The sequence below is a fragment of the Puntigrus tetrazona genome, chromosome 19 (genome assembly GCF_018831695.1).
Source record: "Puntigrus tetrazona isolate hp1 chromosome 19, ASM1883169v1, whole genome shotgun sequence".
Classification (NCBI taxonomy): domain Eukaryota; kingdom Metazoa; phylum Chordata; class Actinopteri; order Cypriniformes; family Cyprinidae; genus Puntigrus; species Puntigrus tetrazona.
The window spans coordinates 2,455,154-2,478,174 of record NC_056717.1 but is presented as its reverse complement, the minus strand read 5'-3'; the positions used below and the strand labels follow the sequence as shown (position 1 = coordinate 2,478,174).

At 40.1% G+C, this 23,021-nt stretch overlaps 1 protein-coding gene across 7 annotated transcripts in view; it reads right to left on the bottom strand.

Annotated features, from left to right (window-relative positions):
• ptprua (protein tyrosine phosphatase receptor type Ua) overlaps window positions 1–23,021 on the bottom strand; it is a 183,936-nt gene that overhangs the window by 86,382 nt on the left and 74,533 nt on the right. For all 7 annotated transcript variants that reach the window (XM_043218191.1, XM_043218192.1, XM_043218195.1 and 4 more), the window contains exon 3: window positions 7,045–7,316. In XM_043218191.1, the coding sequence (XP_043074126.1) occupies window positions 7,045–7,316 (272 nt within the window). The remainder of the gene's footprint in view (window positions 1–7,044; window positions 7,317–23,021) is intronic.

Sequence of the window (23,021 nt, the reverse complement as noted above, 5' to 3'; positions counted from 1 at the left end):
CAATCAGCTTCAACCTGAAGGTTGATCGAATCGTTTCAACAGATCTGAAGTTGTGCGTGAGGGCAGAAAACCTTGATCTTGACGCCAAGTGCAGAGTCTGTGTTAGACTTTTGCTTTGCGATTTTGATCATAAAAATTCCATCTCAATAAACGATTGCCTGTCATTTTCGTTTTCATATTTTAATGAAAATAAACCATTTAATAGCTTGTGTTTTCATTCACTTTTTTTAAATCTTTGAAAAATAAGAAATTGAGAACAGAGAGCATTTTTTTTTTTCCAAATGCATTCATTTAAAAACGCATCTCTGAACATATAATTTGCCATAGCTTCAGGAAATAAAAGAATATAACTAGAATATCCGGTCTGTCAAAATGTTTTGCGACCCTTTTTGCTGCTGTAATTATAATGACTACGGAAGCACTCCCCTACGACTGTCATTAAATCGCTTGTTCCCATATCATTCTCATTACAATCAGCGTTGACTACCGCACTGAAGCAGATAGTTTTTCGCTTTTCAATTTGTTGCTTTTCCATTTTATTCTTGATGTGAACAGGCCGGCCTGCGTTCTTGAGTGAGCGATTGAACTGTGTCTGCTCCCAATGGTATTTTCCATGCCGCCTCTCGCTTCGAGCAGATTCGTTATTCTTTGCTCTCTCAATAAACAATACGATCTCAAATACATAATTGATCACTTACACGCAGTTCTGCCTACCCACGAGCTAGCGTTTGTTCATGTGAAATGTCATGCGGCCGTTCGCTGAGCTAAAGGCATCATGATTCAGCACAACAATCTCCCTGTTTTGACCTACCGATGAATTCGACTCAAGATTTGCGCTCTGCTGAGAATACAGATCTTGCTCTCTAGTGGCCAATTACACTGCAAGTACCCCACATCACTCATCCGTTTACACAACCTTTAGCCATTCTGCTAACAAAGGGAAGACTGCCTCCCCGGCTGTTTCATTGTTGGACAGGCACAGATAGCTGATAGATGTCCTACCGCTCTGAATCAAACAACAAACGAGCTGGCAGCGCTAACAGCCAGCCAATCAAAGCCGAGCTGCAGCGAGCGAAGAGACCTGACGGTGCAGCATGGTTTCTGTTCACGCCGTCCTTATCGCCACAAACATATTTAGCGATGTTTGCTAAAGCAAGCGAAAACTATTGCTATAGCTCGTACGAGCCGTTAACCTCTTTAGGTATTAAAATTCAGGCCTTAAGAATTCACAGAAACCAATCAAATTGTGGCAGCGATGTACATTTAAGCATCGCGTTGATTTAAAGGGAATGTACAAATATAGCTTCTTCTTTGCTTCCGTGCAAAGCTGATTCAGGTCCGTATCGACGGGTTGTCTTTACGCCCAAACCCTGTCTGGTTAAGATTTGACACATCAGTCACAGAGAGGAAACGAAGAGGGTCGTTTTTGGGCAAGCAGAGCGATAGAAAGAAAGGTAAAGACAAAATAGGGACATGTTAGCTTGTATTGGCTGTGCTAGATGAACTGTGTTGCTAACTGTGTATTAAACTGTTCAGTGGATGTCGATGGGACGCACAGACCAGCACTGTAGACTTTCTCCAGGAGGCACCTCAGCCCAGGAAGAAATAAGGTTAGTGTCGTGGGCCATGGTGCACATCCTTGATATGTGTACAGTATGTGTGCACAAAACATTAGACGAAACAGAAGGGCTGGTAGCATTGTTAATATTTGATAAAGACTCCTTGTCATCTCCAACACCTACAGCACTGACAGCAGCACAATACACATCAGACGGAGAAAGGTGGTTTTTCAAATCCGCAGCTCACAGTGACTGGCATGCATTTATCTCATTGCTCTTATTTCCTGTATTCAACCCACCCAAATGTCTGGAGCATCAACATGATAGAGATCAAAATACTGCAGACAGGAAACAATTGCCGGTTGGCATACAAGCGGAAGCGTCTCATTTACACCAGTGGGACGCTGTTGCATGCCGCGTACGGATGCGTTTTATCAGGGCAAGCTCAGGAGCGCAAACACAAACAACAGAAAAAGTCTTTTTCATGTCTTACAAAAGCCTTGGAAAACCGAGGAATGTTGACAATGCCATTCACGTCTCGCACAAACCCCCGGTGAATCCCTGAGAGGCACTCGCGCATCTCGACATGAATTGGACCACACAGGCTTTAAAAACCCTGTCAAAACAAAACCAGTAAAGATTCAGTTAATGTTTGGACATCGGACGTTTGGGGGGCGTTATCCACGAATCTGTTGATGACTCAAACCTGCGGGGGAACTTCAATCTGTCTTAATGGCTTGCTATGTCCATTAGCAAGGCATGTTAAAAAAAAAAACATGTCGGGTTTCTTGGCTCACTGAGCTGGATCATGAACGGGAAGTTACTGAAGGAAGCGTTAACAAGCATACTCTCTGCAGTATGTGCGCAGGCGACTCCATCCAGGACACTATGGCTGAGCTTACGTAAAGTTCTTATCGTGATTCGATTGAACGTTTGATTTGATTTATCTGAGCAGCTGTGCTCTGAGAACAAAAGAACATTACACAACACAAACGAGGTACCAAATAAACAATTAAACCCGACTAATCAGCTAGCAAAACAGGGCTGTACTTGGCGGCTAAAGCGATGGAAGATAGAACCACAAAGACAAGTGAGAGCCAAGAGAAGTCCGCTGGGAACGGAACAGGGATGGGACAGTCATGTGCGGGTAGTTAAGAGGACAGAAGATAAATGATCATCTGCTGGCCAAGTGTTTGGAAAAGAGTCAAAGTCTTTCGTAAGCTCATTACAACAGCCTGCCACGGCCAGGTTACAAAACAACTGTTTCTTTATTTCTTTCATTCTCCTTTGTTTATCCTTGTGTTTTGCCTTATGTTGGTCTTGCATGCTTATATAACTGAAATCGTTAAGTAAGATCTCCTTAGGTCACACTTTACATCAGGTGGCCTTAACTACTATACACTTTAATCAAAAAATAAGTACAATGTACTTATTGCGCTCATATTATATTGCAAAACGCTATCGAGGTGGATAAACAAACTCCAGCAGGCTTGATTGTGAAGTGATGAAAACATTCAGTTCTGTTCTAACCTTCAAAAAACGCATCGAAAGTCCCTTAAGAAAAAGAGACTGTGCTGACCTTTCTCCAACACTTCAGCTGTGTTGTCTGTCCACTGCAGTCTTCTGTTTGGACCACGTGTTATCCCTGCATAACGGCTAGTCTCTTGATGCTCAAGCAATCCACCATCAGTGCCTCCGGGGTGGATACTGGAAATCCATTGCAAATAGGATGAAAATAAAGGGGTCCAGGACAGTTCCCTGGGGTACCTCAGTGTGGCTCAAGGTCCCGGGACACTGCTGGCTTTCAGGAAGATATGATCCTGAACGCTTCAGATGAATCTATATGATTAACAGGCTTTCGCTGTCCAAGTGGTTATATCCGTATGCACTAACGCCCCCAGTCATAGTTTTTAGAAAGAGCTCTTCTTCGCACTAATTTTGCAGACTGCTGTCGTCACACGCGTCGTCTATGGCTCGTGACAAAAATCCAAGACGCAAAGATTAAATTTTATGTTATGTATGTGAGTTTAAACATGAAGGCTGGATTGCACCAAATTTAAAACCGATTACCATATTGAAGACGTGCTCTTGAGGAGTGTTTGCAAGCTCAGTTACGAGTCAGCGTCGCAATCACTTCGCTTGCATTTTTTTTGGATTCAATTCGGCGTACTTCAAAATGTGTTTAATATGATAACATTGTTAAAAACTACTCCAAGCGATGGAAAACATTTCTTTGTGATTAGTGACATTTGGTCCACTTGGTTGTTTTCTTCTTGTTAAATTCCGTAATGCCAGATACGAAAAACATCTTTACGTAATTCCATCTTCAGGCTTTAATAACAAAAAAAACGTTAAATATAGTACTGCTAAGCTTTCAGTAAACTAGTCTCGTCCCCAGCCCTCGTCACACGCTGGTCTATCAGAAGCCATACCCCTCTAGGGGAGCTTGATTTATTAAAATTCTAGGACCCTCTAAATTAAAGCAAAGGATCTACACAGCCAGCTTTGCCAAGCCTGACGTCCATAGAGCCCTCGGATGGCAGCTAACTGTCCAAACTGCTTTCACAAACGTGTCATATCAGCCTCATAGGGAGAACTCTACACCAGTCTTAGTGGTGACAGCGAGTGCTGGAGCTGAATGATCCGGATCCTTTGTGTTTTCCCAGGTAGGATTAGGAGGAGGAGGGAATGATATCCTTAATACAAGCTGCCGCCCCATGGGCCTGACTGCTGATCTCATCTCTACAGACCCGCTCGGGTACTCATGTAGCACTCGCGCTCTCTCGTTCCTCCATTCTATCTTTCGTTCATTTCTTTGCCTCTCTCTTTTCTCCGCTGTCACCCAAAGGGAGAATACGTGAGTGGATTTAATCTGTGCGAGCCGGGTGGAGATGCCCGAGAGGTTTTCAGTGACCCGTGAGCCATAACTGAGAGAGATAGAGAGCGTGAGAGGGATGGGAACAAACAATTCAAACCAACACAGATTACAGAACGAACAGATGGAGGAAAGAGAGGGTGAAATATGGATGTGCATTACCAGTCAATGTTTTTGAAAGAAGCTCAGCACTCATTCAGTACATTTATTCAATATTGTGAAAGAGCACTACAATTTAAAAAAACAGTTCTCTATGTATATATATATATATATATATATATATATATATATATATATATATATATATATACTGTAAAATGTCATTTATTCAGCATCATTACTCCAGCCTTCAGTGTCAAATGATCCTTCAGAAATAATTGTAATGTGCCAATTTCCTGTTCAAAACTGAGTGAGGGTTTCTACAAAATTATTAAACATTAAAAAAGGAGAACTATTACGAACCAACAACAATTAATACAACAGATGCCCTTTACTTGTTCCGTTCGCACAAAACAGATTCAGCATTTCTCAAAATTAATAAAAATTCACAGGGGAATGCAACCTTTATTATAATAATAATGAACAACTTTAAAAACACAAAAAAAATACGCGCATTTGATCTCGCTTTAATTACCTTCTTTTTTTTGCCGCTGACCTTTCACGATCAAATCCACCGATACAAACAACCGCAAACGGCTGCGGCTTTAATTAAACGCATTTTTGTTCGTTTGCGCGTTTGGCCGGAAATCTGAAAGCTGTGTAAAAGCGTGCATTGTGCCTGACGCGTGTTCACTTCGGCTTTTGGTGAGCTTTTGGTTTGTTTCACTTTTATTGCGATGTGTCTGGTGTAAAATGGCCTTCCCGAAAGGCACCTGCATCCAGCCTCAGTATTGCCGGTGCACCTGTGACTCTTTAAATGCCTCTCTATATAGGCAGCTCGCTATAGAGTTTGTAATTCCCCTGCTCTGCTGCCTCATTATCTGCTCTCGACAAAACAAATGCAGCAATTTATCTGCGTCTTCGTGTGCATTCGTATCCGTCCCTGTTCTTTTACACAATTACACACAACATTCATCACAAGCTTACATATTATAAATTACAGCGTCATAAATGACTGCAGGCAATTACTACTAGCTAACTACAGTTGACTAACATGCCTCGCCACGTCTCCAAACACCTCGAATTTACCATATTCCATGTGTAATCCACCACAGCACGTCTGAGCTAACCAGACGCCATTCTCCACAGAAGAAAAAAATTAGACGGAGAGCGAGCAACAGAACCAGAGGGCTAAGATAATTTCTTCACATTGTCTGTCTGGGAGCCCTGTGGTGCACTGCGAGCGTGTGTGTGTGTGTGTGTGTGTGTGTGCGCACATTGATCGTGGCAGGGCTGTAATCTCATTAAGGCTGGACTGATTTATGGAGAGAGGAGCGATACGGGTCAGGGTTATGGAAACCACACTGGACCTTCTCTTTCAAACGGGTCACACACACACAAGCAGGGGTCAATTGACTCTGTACTCACTTACACACACACACACATACTCAACTTACTGATCGTTATGGGCTTTTTGGGGAGCAAATGAGGGCGAGTTATTAATCATAGCCTTTAACAAGGTGACAGTGTTCTGTGCACTAACCATCAGAGGAACAAGTGACTCAATAACACACTCTCTGACCACAGCCAAGAACTGAAGATAATAGACTATTTAGTGGTGGGGAAAAATGTGTTTGCTGGTGTATGTGTGTGTGTGTGTGTAATATATATATATATATATATATATATATATATATATATATATATATATATATATTCCTTACAGAACATGCAAAATGTTAATTATTGAAACAATTATTATAAATAATTAAAAGAAAAAAAGAGGGATCATGAAAACTGCATGTTATTTTTTATTAAGCACTTTCCTGAATAAGCTATTTTACATTCACACTCTACAAGACAAAATAATAAATCTTAATACCATGTGTCATCTTCTGCATATTTCAACCCTTTCCAGCATTGACTGTATTATTTTTTAAATCCATATTTTATCATTGAGGACAACTCAGGGAGTCATAAATAACCACTGCAAAAAGCGAAAACAAGAAGGCCACACAATGCATTAAAAGGGGAACGTAGGCTTCTGAAACGGATGATCGGGGGAAATTGTACTTATTTTGTCCTCTGGTGAAAAAACGTCGCCATAAATTAGATGCAAATGTATAATTTTTGCAAGGATAAGCACATTAAAGGAAATAAACATTCTGTCATCATTTACTCACCCTCGAGTGGTTGCAAATCTTTATGAATTTCTTTGTTCTGCTGAACACATTTTGAAGAAAGTTTGGAACCAGGCTGTTTTGGGCCACCACTGACTTCCATAGTGTTTTTTCTTTATTTTTTTATTTACTATGGAAGTCAATAATGAACACAGCTTGTTTACAATTTTTCATGCAGGTTTGGAACTACTCGAGGGTGAGTATATGGTGACAGAATCATGCTCATTTTTGGGTGAACTATTCCTTTAAGTAATATATATATGTGTGTGTGTGTGTGTGTATAACTTGCAACAAAAAGTCAACATGCATTTGAGTGTGACATTGGTCTCACCTGGTACTCGCTGGGCCAGAAGGTGCTGACAGCCAGCTCCACCTGATGCCACTGCCGCCCCTGAGAGCCGGTCACATTCCACACAGCATTTCCCCGCGAGCCGCCGTTTACGCGCACATACACAGTTAGGACCCCAGGACTGTGTCCGTCACGGCTGTACAGAAAATAACTGAACTGCACGCAGTGTGTGTCGTTCTCACTCAGCGGACGTAACATGAGCTGAGCCCGCTGTCCCGCACCATACTGAGAAGAGTTCACCAGCATGTAGGAGCCTGGAGAGACACAGCGAGAGAAAGGCTGTTATTTTCTTCATTTATATGGCACTAGATAAAACAAAATCAAACGCTGCGTGCGGTACACAGAAGCGTTGTATCGTTCCTCAACAAATCAGACTTTCTAAACAAAACAGTTGAGTGAGTTATACAACGACTGTCGCTTGTTGCCACCTACCGGTGTAATATTGTGACCTTCACCGACTCGACACTGATACACACCAAAAAATTGCATTTCAACCTTTGTGTTGGATGACTGGGATGGAGCTCTTGCTAAGCTCACAATTACACGCAGTGAGCATTAATGATTGCCGTGGTGTTGGGGCAGGGCAGAGTTCACTGTGGCTAATGTAGTTTAAAGCAGGTGTAATCAGTGCAGTGATGATGGCAGCTCTGCTTGGGTACTCCACCATTATTAATCACGCTGACACGGTTATTAAACCTGCCACCGGGGTAGCACAAAAATGACATTACATACAGCGAGAAACTAACAGGTACAAATTAAAAAATTCCAAACGAATGTTTCACTGAGGCAACACAACAAAACACTGATTGTTGCATCTCAGTGACAGTGTCTTGAGGACATTATATGCCTTATATTATATCTTTCATATTCATCTTTGCCACATATTTGTACTTTTCCATCAATGAATATGCAAATCTGTGTAATTTTTGTGTTCATTACTATTATCATTTGCCATGTGAAAATATTAAGCATTGTTGCTTAAAACAGTCCTCAAGCCACACGGTTTAAGGTTTCATTCCTGTTTGTGGAACAGACAGTACATGACGACAGTTTGAAGAATAATAATTTATTTAACATGAACGAGAACTTTAATGGTGTTTCTCGGATGTGACACTTTTTTTGACGTGTTGTTTTCAGGGCTGGATTTCAGAGAAATGACAGTTTTCATTTGTCAAAACAGGTGGTAGGCAATAACAATGATTCCAAATCTCTTGCTTTTTGCATTATTTTTGCAATTCATAAAAATAAACGCGAAGTTGTTAGAACATCTGTCACGGAGGCTCCTGCTCAGCTGGCCTATTATCTGAAGAACATCTATTTATGAACCCACGGAGATTCGATGAGCCAGAGCGCAAAAACAGACAGGTAAAGTTAAAGAAAAGAAAATAAGGATCCCAATAATTTTTGTTTGATGAAAAATGACACAGTCCTTGTATATCAGATTGGTGATGTGACTTGAATAAGTATGCAGGCAGCTAGAAAAAGCTATACACTATATATAAACTTCATTTTCATGGTCTCGAGAGTTGTGGTAAAGGTGATTAGCGCACTTCTTTGCGCAATTATTTTGTTGGTTTGCATGCCTCTGAAAGTGGTGCGGCTTGCTATTGGTGCCGTGACCCGGATAGGGGCGAATGCAATGACGGAAATCTAGTAAGAGCTGCATATGTAAATTTAACATGGCCTGAAGAAGGGCATTTCTAGTGGTATTTAGTGTACTTAGCACAATTGCCTCTCATGCCGGGTGATGCATTTTTTCGAATTCCAGTCTGAGCGGCATGTAGGACCAATTACACCTACAATAATAGTGCAGCATATCTTTGCATGTAACATCTTGGCAGAAAGTACTACAGTACGAACTGTATTTGTCCACCTAGAAAATAAAGCATGTACTGAAAAAAAAGAAGTACACTTATGGTGCAATAATGATGACTTTTAATACCGAAGTCTATTGCAGATAACTTCCATCGAAGGTCAACAGCTGCCCTCCATCTGCATTTGAAATTTAAAGCATGTAGTTTCTTACGCTTGACTGTTTCAAACAACAACCCACTGAAGAACAAGTTTGCAGCTCCATCGTCCGGAAGAGAACATGAGCGTTTGTTTTTCGACTGACTGTCAGGTTGGTATGCATGAGCGCTCTCATGGAACGGACTTTAGAGCCCCGGCTTAAAGAGAACAGAGGATAAAAGAAGCTTCTTAAATCAAAAGTCCATCTGACAGTCTTTATGCAGATCAGGGCCTGAATGAGCATCAGTGCCTGCGGTGAATCGCTATGACAGTCACAAATGAAAAAGTGTTGCATCCTGGGAGAACGCACGGCAACAGAATGAAAACTTTTAGATGTACTGGAGGTTTTAGCAGCTTTGAATGCAGCATTCTGAATAGAAATTGTTTGCAAAACTTAAATAGTTCCCTCCAAGTTTGCGTCGGCGTATAATTTGGTGGCTTTCTCAGATAAAGTCAACCAACAGGCCTAATGTAGTTTTTCATCCTTAAAGTCAACACAGAATGAAAAGGTTTTGGCTTAGAGTTACTTACATGTAATTATGCATAATTAAGTGTTATCATAACAGTAAGCACATGTGAAATGTAACAAGGGCACCTTAAAATATAGAGCTACCAAAAAAGCCATTTTGCTTCCCTCTCATGGCATAAACCTTGGTACACTTTTTAGCGAGACACGAAATACTTACCAAGTAAATATCATTGTAGCTTCCAAAAGAAATGAAAATTAATACAAAGTTTACATTAATACAGTGTAATTTCCACACAATTATTTGAAGAATAGTCAAGTCATGTTATGACTTCAAAACGTTAGCATCACACATATCCAGCTTCATATGGGTTTTCATGGACGGTTTGTTCGGTGGTTCACAGAATACAGTATATCAATAAAATAAAAAAGTGCCATGGTTCACATATTGAAACTGTGTTTTAGCACAGTTAACACATTGAAACTGCTGTAAAAAAAGTAGGTACTGTACATATTTTCATGAGACCGGTTTGGAAATACATCCCCGTTGTGGGAGTAAAATGATACATTGGTTTTTCAAGAGCAAATTAGGATGTTCAGAACCCAAGCTCTTCATTGACTGGTACGGCTTGAGTCACTTCAAAGTCTGAAATAATAATAATAATAATGTCCGAACCCTACAAACACCTCCAACATACAATTGCAGCTCCGCTCGCAGCCACCACACATGCCGCTGTAATCACGGCTGAGCTTCCTGGAGGCTCTGGGTCCATTTCTCAGAAGTTATTAATTTCCCTCTCCCCCTCCTTCCTCTGGCGGCGCATGTAGAAGCCTGCCTCCTCTCAGCTGAAGGGTGTGAGCGCCAGGGACCATGACCCAAATGAAATTTTTCACACGCTCGTTTTTCCGGAGCCCATTTTCAGGCCCTGACAGGTGGCGGAGGAGAGACGGGAGGTCAGACAAATGAATCGTGGCAGAGCGCTGCTGGAAATCTGACTGTGCTTTATTTACCGATAACACTTTATGTAATGAAACAGTGTAACGCGGTAATCCAAAGATGACGAGAATCTGGTAAAAGAGCTTTTTGAGTACTTTGAGGAGAAAAATTTTAATTATATTATCATTTACTCATCATAATTTCAGTCCCCACTGACTTCCATTCCATTTTTAGAACAAAACCTAATATAACATTCTTCAAAATAATTGATTTTGTGTTGTATGGAGCAAATAAAGTCATACTTGTTTGAAAGGACATACACAACTACACTGGACTAAAATGGTTAACATGGGAGTGTTAACCAAAATCACCTATATTTGTAGCAATAATAAAAAACAAATACATTGTATGGGGCAAAATTATAGATTTTCAGGCTATTAAGTAAAGATCAGGTTTCCATGAAGATATTTTGAAATCCCTTACCGTAAATATATCAAAACTTCATTTGTGATTAGCAACATGCATTGCTAAGAACTTCACCTGCACAAGTTCGCCTGCAGGCGATTGTAGCAATATTTCATTTCATTTATTTATTTATTGTTCACCTTCAGATTTTCAAATAGTCTCAAAAACTGACCCTCGTGACTGCCCAGGGTCACAAATGACATGCACCCACCAAATTTTAAGCACTCGACTTGAGTTATTTACATTTTATTTGAATATTCTAACCATAAAATAATAATAATAATAATAATAATAATAGCAGTAGCTGTATTTATTTCTTTATTTTCAGCACAGTGTGTACAGTATTTGGCCTGGATTCGAGACTCAGGCGAATGCGAGGACACAATCAGTTTTTTTTTTTACATGTGTTTTAAAAGGCTGTCCCTCACAGCCCCTGTCTACCGTGCCATTGGGTTACGCATAAGGTCATCCACTCAGAACGCTAGTCCCAGCTCTAAAACAACAACTGAGGCATTTTACAGCACAAACCCAACATTTTTGCACAGCTGATGCTTTAAAAAACATACAAGCTAAACAAATACGCAAGCGTCCGACTTATTAAAAGACGAGCACAAAGACGTGAAGATTATTAGCACACCGTATAACGCCTACTTGACAATTTAACAGCTAGACAACCACCTTTTGCTTCTTTAATTAACCCTGAAAATAACGTAAATAAACTAGCGCATAAACGACAAAAAAAGTCCTTACGCTAAGTAATTAGCTCATTAGCTTCGCCGTGTTTTGTTGTCGTCTCTTGCTCAAGAAATCATGCATTGTAGAAGCGCGTGCATAAATAGACTTTACATCGACGTCACTGGCTTGTCAACGTACGCGACCTTAATTCTAGAAACAGCCCTCAGATGCAGAGAAACTCCTGCCAAGACTCCCGTCCTCCACTCAAACTCGTATGAAGTTGATCGGTAGCGCTAGAGGAAAGCGTGAGAGAAAGCGAGCGAGTGGGTGGGTGGGTGGGTGAGAGAACGACGGAGGGAACTCGAGAGAGAGAGAGAGAGAGAGAGGGCTGAAAACTGTCAGTGCAGAAATATTTTCCATAAATTCATAAACGCTGATAAGGCCCAATCTTTCTCCCATGTGCCCCGGCCAAGGACGAAGGAACATACATTAGGAGATTAGGAGCAGAGCTGCATTTCCATCACCCCACCGAGAGGCAGACCCGCGGGCCCAGCACACGATCTTATCAAACACACACAGAGGCATGAGGTTTCAACTTCATTTCCCTCCTCCGCTTCTTTAAAAACCCTTCTCAACCTCCGCAATCAACAATCTGCCCCTGCTGTCCTCTGCGTTTCATCACATTGACGCCACGGCTGTTCTTTACTGTTCGTATTGAAATACACCCGCGCGTTCAATATTGACGCACACTGTATTCATACATACTATATTCAGTGCTGGCTAGTAATTGCGTGTAGTCTGGATTACGTAATCAGATTTGTAATAAAATTATATTACTTTTTAAAATACATAAGACTCAAACTACGGGTACTTTTTTATTGACTACACCATTACATTTTAGATCGATTCGGCGAAAGATTATCCTTTTTAAATGAATGTGAGGTATTATCCTGATCATATGTAGCATTTGCCAAAAGTACATAGTACTGGTCAAAATAATAGATTAATAGAAATATAGAAATAATAGTAGAAATAATAATAGATGCCAAAAATCATTAGGATATAGGTAAAGGTCATAAATACATAGGAAGCTAATTTTTTAACCTAATTAGCGTTTATTTATTTTATTTTTTTTATATATATATATATATATATATATATATATATATATATATATATATATATATATATATATATATATATGTTCAATCTCACAGCAGGACTTGAAATTTTTGTTCATAAAAATATTGTTAATCACATTTAATTCATTTAATGGAGTTGAACATTTAATTAATCTTACTTTTCACCAAAAGCACAAAAATCAGTGCTCAAATTTTCCATGTGCAACAACGAACATTTTAATGTATAAATGTACCTTGACTAAAATACTGGCGTTTCAGAACCTGTTGATACGCTCATATCAGAGTCTGCACTCATTCAGACGCAAAAAGTGGAAGCAAAACGTTCATTTTAATCACAGTTTTCCATCAATGGTTTGGATTCTTTTGGAAGCGGCGGGATAGCTCGCTAGTCTTTGAGAGGAGCTGTGACGGTCGCGTGTCAAATCGCCCTTGATCTCAATACGCTCATTAGTTTATTTGCTCTTTCATCCCGCTGTTTAAAACTGAACGTTGACTTCGTTGCATCGATTCCCGCTTCTTGCGGTTTTACTGCGAACCGCGGTCACCTCGGCTCGGTATATGAAGGGCGGCAGAAGGTCGCAGCGAAAACATTGTCTTTTCCACGCGACAAAAAAAGCAAATATTCGTTTGCGTCTGCATCATCTCGGCTTTCATTCTCATTTCCCTTTCATCCTCTTCCCCTTCCCGCGTCGCTCTCATGGGTTTAAACCCCGCAGGCTCGCCCGCCTGTGTTCTTTGGAGCTCGGAGGCGATGCAGATTTTGGCATTTACGGAGCTGCGGGCCGCTTGAATAGAGAATGGGTGAAGATGGCAGTGCCAGCCGGTCAGAGACGCTCCCCGGACCCCTTGCAAACAATCACCGATCTCTCTCTAAAGCGGCGCTGGCCGGATTTCCTTCAGAGCTCAGAGCACAATGAACAAAACTGTCGCATCTGGGGACTGTCTCGGAGGAAAACGCTGATCTAGGATCAGTCCTCGGATGTTCTACTCTGTGGGTTGTGAAATTCATTTCGTCCGCCAGTGTAAAGTGTTCCTGGAGTTTAAACCTTAAATGCATTCGTCATTATTAGCCAGCTGCAATGGCAAAAAAACCCTCTTGATGTTTTAATAACATTTACAGAAGAATAAAATGAGGCTTATTGAACTTAAAAGGCTTCAATTTGACCACTTGATTTGACCATTGCTGTCCATATTCATCTCAACCATATTCTTGAAACTACAGTACTTCAGTATTTTGACGAGTGGAAGCTTTTTAACCACATCCACCATATAAATATAATACTTGTTCTGGAGTAAAGTGGTTCAAACCATTTATTTAATTTTTTTTCTTTTTATTGTTAAAATTTGAATGACGTCAAATAAAGTGAAATATAATTTTTTTTTGGTTTGAACAATAAATGGCACATATATTTAAGAAATATTAACTGTTTGTGTCCGGTTAGTAAGTAATCAAGAGCGCACTGTTTAGTGCTTATCCCCCTTCATTTGAATATATATTTTCGTATAGACCGTAATTACACATTAAGACTACATCGCTAGTTTAAAGACGGGCTGTACTTTGATCTTTCCATGAATTATTAATGGTGCAAAACTCGCATCCCATCCCTGAAGTCCTTACAGGATTTTGTTTAAACTCGAACTTGAATAAATATGTTTGAACGTGATCAGCCATGCATACTTTATTAACACGTGCTTCTGAAAGTAAAACAAGTAAATATGTTTTATTTTGCTAATTTTTTATAAGTAAATAAACATCGTTTTACTCTTTTGAAACTTTCTAACACTGTTGAAAAAGAAGCAAAGGCAAAGGAACTTTAGAACCGATCTAAATGGATACGCTATTTGATGGACCTCGCCGCCAGTGTGTGTGTGTGTGTGTGTGTGATGAGTGATTTTGAGAGGTGTCAGTCTGAAGCTTTAAAATGCTGGATGGCCTCTTCCACAGAACAAATCAATAGAGTATTACCCGCCCAGAGCTAACTGTGTGTCTGCGCGTCTCGGGAGACTCCGGCTCTGCTTTAACTGGTGACTGTTACAGACTCGCTTTCTCACACTTTCCCCCGAACACCTGCGATACTCTTCGCAGAGGTGAGAACGTGTGGAAGAGAGGAGGCGAGAAAAAAAAAAAACGACAGATACCGAAGGGCGGAACAAGACGGGAACGCTGGAATCATAATACGCGACGCACTGACATGATCAAATCTCAGCCGAGGAAGCTAATTTTGCAGACTGCCGTCAAGCCGCCCTTCAGGAAAAGCAAAGCCCAGTGAACGCTGCGTGATTTGTTCTCTCCGTACGCTTGTTGCTTGTCAGCTTGTGCTGTTATGAAATGACCCCGCGGTGTCTGCCTTGGGTAAAAGCCCGCTGCGTAACATCACATGTCATTTGTGTCAGACGCCGCGACGAACGGTCATGACTGACAAGAGTTTGAGCAAGAGAAGGCGGGGGTGGAGTCAGACTTCTCGGCAGTCAGAATGGATTTGATGTCATTTTGTTCATCGACAATCGTAACGTGATGACGATGACAGTGATGAGATATCTGTGATGCAATTCGTGCACTCAAGCTTCAATGCTTTCGTTTAGTTTTATTTATTTCACGCACATGCTACATTTTGGAATCGGTAAGATTTTATGTAAAAGATATATCTATATATTGTTCAAAAATGAAAATAAACGTTTCTGGAGCAGCAAATCAGCATATTAGAATGATCTGACACTGACGACTGGAGTAATGATGCTAAAGGTCGCATACATAAATTACATATTAACATATATTCCCATAAAAAAACAAGTATTTTATAAACGTAAATTAAAAAATACTATTTGTACAGTGTTTTTGATCATATAAATGCAGCCTTGTAAGCATCTGGACTGTATGCAGGTCAAATTCAGCTCAGGACACTTGTAACAGCTGCAGTATGTGTTTAGTATTGTCCTGCTGAAATACACAAGACCTTCCCTGAAATAGACGTCATCTGGAGGGGAGCATATGTTGCACTAAAACCTGTATATACCTTTGAGCATTCAAAGTGCCTTCCAAAACATTAAGCTGTCCATACCGTATGCACTCATGCCATCAGAGATGCTGCTTTTGAACCGAACGCTGATAACACACTGGATGATATCCCTCCTCTTTAAGGACACAGCGTCTGTGAATATCAAATTTGTACTCATCTGACCAAAGAACAATTTTCCACTTTGAAGCAGTTTATTTTAAATAAGTCTTGGCCCACACAAAACACGATGGACCGTGTTCACACATGGCTTCCTTTTTTCATGATAGAGTTTTAGTTGTCACCCGCAGATTGTGTTTACCGACAGTGGTTTCTGGAAGTATTCCTGAGCCCATTTACTAATGATAATGTTATGCACTGCGGCCTATGAGATTTACAAAGCCTTTGCAATTTGACGTTGAAAAACGTTGCTTCTGAAATATTCCACAATAATTTTGACGCAGTCTTTCACAGATTGAAGAGCCTCTGCTCATCTTTACTTCTGAGAGTCTCTCCCTCTCTGAGACGTATCTAATCATGTGACAAACCTGACTTCAATTAGCTGATAGACGTTTTCCCATCTGAATCTTTTCAAAATTTCTTGCTTTTTCAGCCCTGTTGCCAACGTTTTTGAGACCTGTTGCAGATATCAAATTTAAAACGAGCTCATTGCATAAAACCGTACGATTTTTCAGTTATGTTATGTTCTTTATGTTCTATTGTGATTCAAATATTGGTGTGATTTGAAAGAATGTGATTTCGTTCAAATTTACAATAACTCTGGTTAACAACCGAATGCATCGCTTATGTTTTGCAGTACGTCTTATCTATTTGAATTCTTCTTTCACCTGCTTCTCTCCTGCTTGCCACACACACGCGAACTCAAATGTCGCCCTCATTTTTCAAGAGCTCCAGTAAACCTGAGCGCACGGCCCTGTAATTTCACTTTTTCCGTCTCAGTCCCGGCACTTAAGAGAAAACTGGGATTTCTAAGCTCGTTTGAAGGGAAAGAAAAGGTTAACGTGAGGAACAAAGGAAGCAGGTGAAGCTGGAGCGATTTTCTTCGCCCGGCAGCCGTGTGACTGTACCGCAGTTTAACTCTCACACCTCTGAACAAACACTGCCAATAAACAAACAGCTGAAGCAATCCGCTCAACCTCCAGAATCCGCAAACCCACTGAGACATCTGCATAACAAAGCCCCGCGGCGCACGCGTGATCACAGATGAGTTATGAAGAAACGGAATTAATGAGCCAAATTAAAAGAACCTTTCGAACAAAGCGATCGCTATCTTACTCTGTAAATGCCAGCAACATGTTGGTCACCGGGGTAGCGACAACACACACACACACACACACACACGGAGCCTTTGGGGAAGAGACGTGATCAATAATCCGCTACATTATCTTAATAGTATTCGAATACAGTGATCTCATTAGTATAAGTGGCTCAGTTTTTTTGTGTGTGGATGAAAACAGCATCATTGCGGTGATGAGTTCCCTCACACACTTCTTTAAGACACGCTCCTCCTATGAGGGTTTCCTCTCTGGCCTGGAGATCTGCTACTTGTTGTATTTCTTACTGTCTCTTTATACATATATATATGGTTTATACATATATACATATCCATTATGTATATACAGTATATACAGTATAAAGACACACACACACATGCATGTATACATAATAAATATACACAGAACACACACATATAATATATATTTAGAAATGTTTTACATTTACATCTATATTTATATTCATATAATTAATAATATAAATACATATATTTAATAATTAAACATAATATATTTTCCTGACGTACATACATGCATGTGTCACAATTATTTTGACAGCACTAATATATATTTACACATAAATGATATTTCTTGAAAATGGCTAGAGAGCGAGTCAGGCTAGCATTTAAACTAATAACTAATTTAATTGAATTTTCTGTTTTATTTCTTTTCGTCGTCGTCCCCTTCATTTTCTCTAAACTTAACAGGTCAAACTACGCCTTATCCACCATCCGAAGCCGGTTTCAACATACTCCAGACGTGATTGTGAAAGATTGAACCGCCATCGGTGAATCTGTGTTGTGTCACAAATAGCTGCCATTAACCCCCGCGCTCTCTGAATGCGAATAGAGCGGACGTCCTGCAGTTCATGCCCATTTTCAGCGATAAATGCGTGTGGGAAGATTTGCTCTTTCTTTGTCTCTGCAACGCGGTCAGGCAAGTTAGCGCGCCTGCTTTCTGCGCGTCGCGCTCAAAGCCCGTTTCACACCAAATGTGAAACAAAAAAAAAAAAGTGCAACAAATGGTCATTTCATACCGGGAGCGAAATTAATATCTGTCAGGTTGAACGAAAAAGCTAATTCAAGTCGGTGCGATGGAGAGTCCGAGTAAATGGCAGTGGATGGAATACAGAATAATCGCATGATCACATAGAAAACTCAATTATGCTTTATGAGAAAACAAACAGGGGCGTATGAAAGCAGACAAGGACTGAACGCAGCCTCTGGATAGGAGACGCGCCGCTGTATCACGCAATCTCTTCCAGGACACCGATCAAAATGAAACTCCACCTGCACTCAATTTAAGAGATCCCGTCTCGGTATCTGTTCATTTGGCTGATTTGATGTCTGCATTTGACCTCTGCTAAATGCGTTTTGGATGGACTTCGGGCGAGCAGGAAGTGTCGGGATTAATGGCTGTTGGAATGGAGATGCTATCAGAGGAGGGATTGAGGCCGAAGTCAATGAAACGCATGATGACCTCCTCCAGGCTGGACTGCACCGAACTGGCCATTTGAGTCCCACACCGGCCCGGTGATAAGACGCTATCTGTCACTAAATGAAAGAAATAAAGAAGGGACTCACAAGAAAGACGACTGGACAGAGCGATGTCTAGTGCAAAACACACACACACACACACACAGCCAACAACACACTGACATACAAATCCAACAGGCTAATAGATTTTCCTTTTGCAAGTAATTTGTTTTTCTAGTATTTATTTATGTGTTCAGTCATTCATTCATTAATCCATAATAATATATATATATATATATATATATATATATATATATATATATATATATATATATATATATACAGGGTACTGTATATTTTTTGACTATGTGTTTATTCATTAATCCATTCATATATATATATATATATATATATATATATATATATATATATATATATATATATATATATATTTATTTTTTATTTTTTTATATATATATTTATACACACACACACACACACATATATATATATATTTTTTTTATCGTTTTTTTTTTGGGAGGGCGGGTTTGTTTTACTATAAAAATTACTTTCACAACAATTTATTATTATGTAGTAGGAGTTATGAAAATAAGTCTTTTTTTTTTTCATCCACTCCGAAAAAGAAACCTAAAAAGCGCTTCACTAAATGTGCACCTCATGGCTTTTAGTCCAAAGGTGTGTACAATTAAACAAATACTGATGGATTTTCTCAAATTGTTTTGGAGATTATTATTAGTAGTAGTAGTAGTAGTATTTATTTATCTACCCTAAACGCTGCAGTTCAAGCACTATCGAGTACTAAACCCTCTCCTGTGAAGTCTTTTCATTCAGTGCAATTCACACTTTTCCAAAAGCCGTACTTATTTTAGTGAATAAATGATTATTAAATAAATAAATAATAAAGTGCGCACGCAAATGACAAACGTTACCAAGCTGTATGTTGATTTCCAGGCAGTAGGGGGCAGAGTAGCTCTTGTCCTGAGTGATTTAAACAGCTGTGAGGCCCAGAGCGTCAGCTGGCGTGACGGTTGGCCGCTGAATGAATGGTAATTTCAGATTTAAATGCGTTGGTGAATAAAAGAGGGCGCCGGATTAACTGCCGGATCCTTTAAACCCCAGAGGACTGGCAGCAGCCCAAAGGGACCACCAACCGCCCGCGTGCTTTCAAACGGACACCATCCGTTACTCTCCGCTGCTGAGAACTCCGCAGCCAATCGGAGAACGCGACTCTTAAAAAAACCCCACAAACTGCGTTTAAACCCAAGCGAACGCTGTTTTTGCCTGCCGTTATTCGTTAGAAACTCATCTACAATGAAACGAACGTTAATAATCCCGAGGAATTTCATTTCGTCCGATGTTTAATGGTGCTGCTGGAGGCAAATAAGTCCTCAAAATCAATAGGAATCAGCATCGATATAAATCAGCGGTGTTGAGCGAACGGAATGGGCAGAAATATGACCTGCTCTTGTAAGGCGAAGAAAAATCCATCGGCCGTTTACAAACGTGTGTTATAATACGCAGACGTGTCAGTAATACCGACGTGTCGGGGGAAAGCTATGCTATCGAAGCAAAACAGAAAAGGTTTAAATGATGAATCAATAGATCGATGGCGGTCGTGTTGTGGTTGTCAAATATTATCGAATGGCTTTGACCTTACGCACCTGTCCACTGTGGTAACAAATTCATTTAGTCTAATTCAAGTCAAAAATATGATCTATCACTAAATCAACCCTTTCTAATGATTCTGTACCAACACACACACACACAAACACATTCAAAAGTTAGATCAGGCAGAAACAACAAACTGTGGTTGCTCTATTTGAAGCAAGGAGGCTTCTGGCTTCATACTTCCACTAAAAATCACACCAGTTGATTAAAAGTCACTGTACAGAAAATTCAAATTAGCTCTCACGAAAGCCCCTGCGATATTGGAGCACAGTTGACATTTGCTGGGTATGTTTAATAACATTTAGATATTTTTAAATCTGATGTGAAAAGTCTAGATGCCGTGCAGGCTGTTTCTTTTTTTTAAAAGGTCCGCTGAAATGCAACACGCTTCCTTCATTAGTGTGTGCCTGCATCAAAACTACATGACGGAGAGCCTCTCTGACGCCTCTTAAAATCAAAGTGCTGCGCTGCAGATCTGGAGCTCTTGAAATCAAAGCTTCTTCAGTGTGCTGCTGGAACAAAGGAGTCTGTGCTGTTGTCTCGTGTGTTTGGAGGACCGCTGGCCTAACGGTCGCTCCGCACTGACTACAATAGCCTCCGCAACACGCCCCTGACAGCCTCTGTGTGTGTGTGTGTGTGTGTGTGCGTGTGTGTGTGTGTGCGTGTGTGGCGGTTGGTGGCTGATCCGGGGGAGGGGTGAGTGCTTTAAAAAACACATTCAATAAATTCTATATTTAAAGAACGAAAGAAAGAGCTGTTGTCGGTAGTTCTGAAATGGTGACCTTTGATCTTTTGTGGAACACAAACACGAAACAAACATTTGTTTCGGTGTTTTCCTGTGTATGTTTGCTTTGTGTTTTGTTTTAATGTTTTGTTTTACTAAGTTTTTTTTTTGTTGTTGTCGTTTCCTGTTTCATTCCCTTTTTTCTTGTTTACATTGCTTTGTTTTGCTTTGATTCATTTAGATCTTGTTGTTGTTGTTGTTTCTTATTTTGTTTTGTTTGCCTCATGTTTTGTTTGGTGCTTTGTTTTGTTTGGTTATCTTTCTTGCGTTTGCTTTGCGTTGTCTGTTTTTTGTTTGTTTTATGCTTTTGTAGTGGTTTTGTTCCGTTGCCTTGTTTTATTTTAATTTATTCCGTTTATTTATTAATTTAGTTTTCTTGTGTTGCTTGTTGTTGTTTTGCTCTCTTTTTATTATTTATTTATTTAATTTTTGGTCTTCTGTTTTTGTTTAGATTTTTTTCCCATTGTTATGTTTACGTTCTCCTGTGTTATGTTGTTTTGTTTAGTTTCTTGCTGTCTTTTGCCTGCAAAACAAGATTGATCACCCACTGAAGCTAAGCAGGGTTGAGCCTGGCTGGTACCTGGATGGGAGACCTTCGTGGAAAACTAGATTGCTACCGGATGACGTGTACGACCAGCAGGGGGCGGTCATCCTGTGATCTGTGTGAGTCCTAACGTCCCAATATAATGACAGGGACAGTAAAAGAGCTCTGTCTTTTGGATGAGACATTAAATCAAGCTCCTGACCCCCCCGTGGTCATTTCTCGTAAAGAGTATTATCCTGGCGTGCCAAAATACCTTCTCATTTATTCTTTTTTTTTCATTCTGTTTTGTTTTATTCATAAAATGAAAGTATATCGGTTGCCAAAGCTTCTCAAAGTTGTTGCGACCCCAACGTTCATCAATAAGCCTCTTGTGTTTTATTAATTGCCTAAATAGAAAAGAGAAGTCTTGTGAGGTAAAGAGATTATTTTCATCAGACAGTAAATCAGACGAGGATGTTTCTGGTTTTGACGTGCCACCCAGCTGAAGGCATCATTTGGCGGAGACCACAGAAAACAACAATCCTCCAGCTTCCATTTCACCATCGATTCAGCTTTCACTTCTAGCTTTCCCTGTCGCTGTGAGATTTATTTCCACACGCTCGTTCGTATCTCCCTCTGTCTCGTTCCAGTTCAGCTCAATGGGGCGTAACGCTCTGCCTCTCTGCGATATCCTGGCTTCCACAGGACTGTAACGCTAATGACGTTTATAAAATAGATATAAAGGAAGCAGCGCCAGCAACCACATAAAGACAACAAAGATTTTAATGACACTGAATCTAACAAAGGACTGTTCGAAATTATATGTTACGTAACGTAATACAACGAATGCTGTTATTTTGTCGAGATTTAATCACGCATAGCTTTTGTAATTATGGTAACATGCGGTTTAGATGTTATCAATTGGCCTCTTCAATGCTAGGACGGTTTAAAGGACAAATCAAAGCATGTACACACACTTATGTTTGTTTCTGTGAATTATACACATCTATCATTCCAACCATCCAAATATTTTATATATAATTGAATGGCAAGTGTCGCCACCTACTGGCATAAGGATGTCACCTTCAAGAAAGTTGTATTTTCATTTAATTATTTCAAAGATACAAACAATTATCTGAAATATCGTGTGATGGGCGCACACAGTTGCTAGGTTAGGACTGGTTGATAACTTTTTAAGCTAGCTGTATCACAGAGTCAAAAGTTGAAGAAAACATCTCTCTAATGTCCTTAACCTGAACTTTTCAACACTGATGTTCATCGTTCACATGCTCCAGTGTGATCTTGCGTCAGTCCGTTACAGTGGTTCGGTTTGCTGCCGGTTCGTTTATAATGCTTTTGTTCTTTTCTATTTTTGGCCTGTTCCGACTCTCGCCGTCTCAATGATCCCCATGCGACTCTCGGGTTTGTAAATGTGTTTAACTTTGATATGAATTTGATGAGCAGCGCGGTTATGAAACTGATGTTGGCTGGTTGTTAGTAGGTTA